Genomic DNA, 6,000 nt, shown 5'->3' on the forward strand with positions numbered 1-6,000 from the left:
TTCTTGTACTTTCTGAGGGCACCGAGGCAACTTCAGACTTTCGCCCACCAAGGGGAATCCCAGGTGAGCCGTGAGACCGTCATGTCATCTTTTGTCAGCAGATTCATTCCGCTTTCTGGTTGCCTGTGAGCGGCCTCTACCTCTGCCCCCACGTACTTGTGCATCAAAAAAAAAAATTCTCGGCTCGCAAGGACTGAGCTCTAAAAGAATTATCCGCTGGTCTCGAATAACCTCTCCTAACCTGTGTAATGGTTCTTATATAAGGAGTAGGCAGACAAGTGGACGCCGTAGCTTGCGAAATCCACATGTCCAACACTGGACCGAAAACCATCTCATCCTCAAAGGGGGGTATTCTACCTCACCTTGGTGTGAATATCCCTAGAGGCTTGACACAAGTGTGAAGCTGAATCTTGAATGTGTTAAACCAATTGTGTAACTTCTTCCAAGCCATTTTCCCTCTAAATAGCCTGTACTATGCGTCCAGACCATGCTCCCATGGCCTTGTTAACTCACGCGCAGACGACCGTAGGTCGCTGATGCCACAAAAATTGACGCTAAAGCTGCGTCAACCTCTTAAGGTCGTTATATGAGGTAACTGTAAGATTGTCTTTTTTGACAACCTTCCTAGGAAAACACCCACAAGCGGTGGAAACTCCCACTTATCCATTATATTCTTCGGAAGGGGATAAGTTACTGGAAGCCCTTTTTGGAAATTGAAAATGTTAGTCAGGTTGGTTCCAAAACCGTCTCCATTTTAGACTGAAGGGGTTTAGGAATTGGTAAACGCTGCTGAACGCGCTTTTGGAAATCGAACAAGATTGTTGTGATTGCCGTGTCCTCTTTTGGAAATTCGGCGTCTAGGTTAGATTCAATCAACTCACCCATTGTAACAATGAGAAGACCCGCTTCCTTCTGGTTTCCGGCACGAGAGGAAGAGGCCCTTTTAACCGCCTTGCACCTTGTTACCGCTTGTGCGAGAGGCGTTTATTTTAATTTTTTTATTTTATTTTTTAAAACCTGATGAGCAAGTCATCTATCGTCTTTGAGAATCCCGCAGCACTGATTGTTGCGTGTGGAATTCCGGTCTCCCATCGGAGATTCAATCTGCAAGGTTATCCTTTGTTCTAGCCGGAGCCCTGCTCCCGGGTGGAGCGTCCCTGACTAAGTAGGAATCGCACACCCCGGGACTGTGTGCTTTTGTTGATACCTTACGTACAAACATAACAGGCCTCTCTCCCGTTGGAGGTCTTTGCATGAAACCTGTCATGGAAAACCCCCTACCAGGATATCTCGTGGCGCTTTCACCCTTTAACTAGGAAGAGAAAGGCTATGAGAGATGACGGAAGCAAAGTTATCGGATCCGGCTGGAATTACTGTTCCATTCTTATATAGAAACTAGAACAGGACAAAAATATATTTATATAAATAAAAAAAAAAATAAAGAGAAACACCAGCCGACCTGCAACCTCCACACCACAAACCGTAACTCTGCTCCGCTGGTAGAGTTTGTATCCGCTTGCTTCCTTTTCGTTAGGATCTTTATAATAGAAGTCCGTTGAAAATATAAATAGTATGGTAAAATTATATGTTGCGGAATACCGTAGATGACGGGAACAGTTGTATACTGGATTTATATGGCTGGATTCTGAGAAAAAATAAATAAAAATTAATTACACTAAATAGCCTCGTTGCAACCCTCACATACTAAAACTGTGATTCAGTTCTGAGGTCGGGGTTGATATCCAGACGTTCCCTATAATTTCCCAGGATCTTTGTATTAGAAGTCCCTTGAAAATTATTAAGCATAAAGATGCTTTATTTAAACCATGTGAAACAAATCCTTTTCAGCAGAGACCTAAAATAAAAACTACCAGCAGAGGGAGGAATTACTACATCTTTCCTATGTCTTAACCTAGGTATAAAAAAAACCCTCCCTCCGTCCTGTCACTGGCTGAGGGAAATGTTGTCACTATTGGTGGCTGTCTTTTGCTGAAAAGGCACTTGGCGCCTTTACTGTATGTAAAAATGGCCGCCACTAAAAAAATGTATGCACTTCATTAATAACCCCTTCATAGATTTCCCATAGCCGCCGCTCACCCTGCTATATCTCTTTCAAGAGCATTGGCCCTGTACTGTGCCCCCGTCTTTCCTCAGCCCTCCGCTCTCTGTGCCGCTGATGGGAAGAGCGGCTGTGCCTCAAGGAAGCTGTAGTGCCGGGCAGGCGCGCTTCAGCGGCCGGCGGGACCATCCGAGCGGGCGGCAAGACGGCGCCCCTGTGTATGTTTTAGCAAGGCGGGGGAAAGTGCCGAGCGGGCAGCTGCACATCAGCGGGCGGGCAGCGGCTGAGATACAGCCCGCAGTCTCCCCTTGACCTTCAGCGGCCGGCGGACATACCATGTGAGCGCTCTGTATGACAGCGCTGTAATCTGAATCTCCTTCTCCTATCTCCCCTTCAGTGCTGGGGCGGGAGGGGAATGCCTCTGATGTTTGAACATCAATTAACTTTCATAGGGGAGCGAGCGGGGGATGCTGCACCTGATACATCTGACTAAGGGCCCTGAAATACAACCAGTACTCACTGTGCTCCGGATTTTTGTTTCAGTAAGAGAGAAGCAGATCCCTTTATTGGGATTTTAGTCTCTTTTCAGCAATGCCTGCACCTTCCTTTTGTTAGGAAGGATTTGGCTATGTCCACTTAGGTTCTGCCTGCTCCCTCCTTTGCTAGGTGAGATTGGGCTCTTCTTAAAGATTAGTCTCTTAAAACCTGCACCCTCCCTTTAGTTAGGAGGGATTGGGTCAGTTATGAATGACTAAAAAAAAACAAAAAAATAAATAATTAAAGAAAACTTCAAGGAGCAGGAGCTCCCTGTGCTTGTACCTCCTAGGCACAATTTTCTAAACTGAGGGAGGAGGGATGTGAAGGGGGAGGAACCGGCTGTGCACACAATGCTAATTTTAGATTGTGCCACACCTTCGGTTGCAAGCTTCACACCCCTACTGTATAGGACTCCAGTGTCCCCTAGTGGATGAAAGAGAAATAGGCATGCTGCAGATTATCTGCTTGTGCTTCTTATAGCGATGTGATTCAAATAAATTTTTAGCAGGTGCAGGGGTGACTCCATGCAGATGCTACAGAGTTACTATTTCCAAGTAGCAAATGCAGAGCTGGTAATTTGGCTCTCCTATATCACTGGCACCTATATGTTGTCATGTCCAGGTTGTGCCTATATTTTAATGGAGGATTTCTACAACATGGAGCCTGTAATCACCCTACAACAGCCGGAAAGCACCCTTCCTAGGTAAGCCCCTCTTTAGTGGTGCTTCCTTGGAAAGCTTTTGGATAAGTAACCATATTTTTTTTTGTACTTGGAGTCTGCTGAAAGGAAGGAAACCAGCAAAACGCCTCATAGTGTTTGTGCAGTAATTAAGTAGGGCCTTTATGTGTAAATTGTATCTCTCAGCCCAAAGAAATCCTGGCTCAGCCTCCTGAATAAAATAAAGGTTCAAAACTGGTTCCTGTTGATATCCATGCATCATTCCTTCCCTTCCTTTTAGCATGGCTTTAGAACATTGCAGCATCGGTATCCTCAACCACTGAAGTAGAAATGAGGATTTTTGTGCCTGATACTGAATCCATTTTTTTTTATTTATTTTTTTAAGTGCGGACACCGACCAGCCATCTTAATTATGTCTTCTTCCTGATGTGCTGCTTCTTATTGTTACCATGTTGGGCTAATAATAAATTAAGGAACAATGGTTCAGAAGGGATGGGTGGGTTTATATGGAAAGGAGGAGTCTCCGCAGTGTCCTGATTCAGTCTGTGTTCCTTGACAGCAATGGAGGACAACAGGCCTCGTTGCTGCTTCCAGCCAGCCGCTCCTAGTCTTGCTTATCCTCTGCTGTGTTCTACAGCAGATTATGAGACTGAGCCAGAGCAGCCATCTTCCATGTCACTTGACCTCCTCAGTGTGATACAGGAAGGTTAATGAGAGCGGGAGGAGGAGGGATTACAGTGTGCTCTCCTTCCTCTGTGGCCAGTAAGAAGGGCACCAACTCATAAAACTAGCTGTAAGTACAAAAGTGATTGGTATAATGGGCATGTCGGAGCATTCTAGGCATGTAGAGAGGTTTAAGGGTGATGTGGTTAGGTCTGAGGGGCATGTGGACTCAATGTGAAGATGTCTTTATAGTACATACTGTGGATACTATAAGAAATGCCACATTGTGTGATTCAATTGTAAATTGTGCCCCCTTCTCTTGCAGTTCATTGTTGTGTCTCTGAAAGATGGAATGTTTAATAATGCCAATGTCCTTTTCAAGACAAAGTTTGTGGATGGTGTGTCTACAGTTGCGCGGTTTACACAGAATCAGAATGGTGGTGGTTCTGCAACGCAGCAGAGAGCAGACAAGAGCAAGTCTAAGGAAAAAAGGAGCCGCATGCAAGTAGATGCATGAAGGATAGGTGTAGGCTTTACTGTACAGTTTTTCTTTGTCTTTCATACATTGTGACTTTCTATATTTCCTCATTGTACATATTTTCATGTTATAAGGTCAAATAATTGTGAATGTCAAAATGTATTCCAACATGAACTGCTTTTTAACACACAGCCAAATGAGTTCAGTTAAATGAAGAGCTCCTGGTTTGTTTTTATCCACTTTTAAACTCTGACGATATATAATCCGTGTGATCTTCTAAACGGGGTGTAGTATGGTTTGCCGGCGGTCGGGGTCCCAGCGACCAGCATAGCGGCGCCGGAATCCTGACCACCGGCTTACCGACCCCCAAGAGGGAGAGAAGCTGTCGGGATTCCGGCGCCGTTATGGTGGTCGCCGGGAGCCCGGCCGCCAGCAACCTGAAGACCACCCTTTCTAAACTTTGAGTTACCAAAACATTTCAGCTTTTCAGTATGTAACTTTGTATGAATAAAATATTTCTAATAAAAAGTCACTTTTGCCATATCTGTATTGTCTGGAATTATGCAACAATGTGTTAGGTTTCTAAATACTTCCAGATGCATTTATTTACATGTACGGTATATACAGATACTGTATTGTCACTGTTAGCCAGCACACATTGGCTGTATAAACATTGCTTCATGCACACTTTGACACGCCAATCTTCCTGCATCAATCATTCTACAAGATACTCCCATCACTACACTGTGCTTCTATGCTACACGCTTTGGCCACATGTTGGCTTTGTCAGTTTGATACCTGCATATTCATGAACATACAGGAATTTGCTGAACAGATTGCAGTAAAAATACCGGCAGTCAGCGGGATCCCGTCAGGTCCTGGAGGTAAGTACAATAATAATAATAATAATTTTATTTATATAGCGCTCTTTCTCCAATAGGACTCAAGGCGCTTAACAGATACATAGCATAATATAGTACAGAAAATAATGAAGTACATTTTCATAAAATACAGAAACATGAAGATACTAAAAGGGACATTATGGAAATGCTTGAGTAAACAGGAAAGTCTTGAGTCTACTTTTGAAGGATTCTATAGTTGGGGCCTCTCACACTGTGCGGGGAAGTGAGTTCCATAGTCTGAGCCGCATGACTAAAAGCTCGACCCCCAGATGAATTACGGGAGATTCTAGGTAATGCTAAAAGTCCATCTACAGATCGCAGTAATCGAGTAGAGCAGTATGGGGTCAAAAGCTGCTTCAGGTACCTTGGGCCCTGGTCATGTGGTCATGTAATGCTTTGAAACTCAGTAAGCCAATCTTGAAGATGATTCGCCATCGTACAGGCAGCCAGTGAAGGGAGTAGAGGATGGGTGTTATGTGGCTAGAACGGGGCTGGTTGGTTAACAGCCTGGCAGCTGTGTTTTGCACCAGCTGTAAGCGTTGCAATTCTTTTGCTGGGAGACCAAGGTAGAGAGCATTACAGTAGTCTAATCGAGATGATACAAATGCATGTATGACTTTTGGCAGATCATCTGAGGGAATTAAGTGCTTGATTCTGGCTATGTTCCTCAGGTGAAAGAATG

General features: G+C 44.4%; 1 protein-coding gene across 4 annotated transcripts in view; it reads left to right on the plus strand.

Annotated features, from left to right (window-relative positions):
- The window catches only part of SMC2 (structural maintenance of chromosomes 2), a 213,019-nt gene extending 208,071 nt beyond the window's left edge, over positions 1–4,948 (plus strand). For all 4 annotated transcript variants that reach the window (XM_063914672.1, XM_063914675.1, XM_063914673.1 and 1 more), the window contains exon 25: positions 4,264–4,948. In XM_063914672.1, coding sequence (XP_063770742.1) covers positions 4,264–4,455 — 192 coding nt within the window. In that variant the 3' untranslated portion in view covers positions 4,456–4,948. The remainder of the gene's footprint in view (positions 1–4,263) is intronic.
- Positions 4,949–6,000: the final 1,052 nt, after the last annotated feature.

Source organism: Pseudophryne corroboree, chromosome 1 (genome assembly GCF_028390025.1).
Source record: "Pseudophryne corroboree isolate aPseCor3 chromosome 1, aPseCor3.hap2, whole genome shotgun sequence".
NCBI lineage: Eukaryota > Metazoa > Chordata > Amphibia > Anura > Myobatrachidae > Pseudophryne > Pseudophryne corroboree.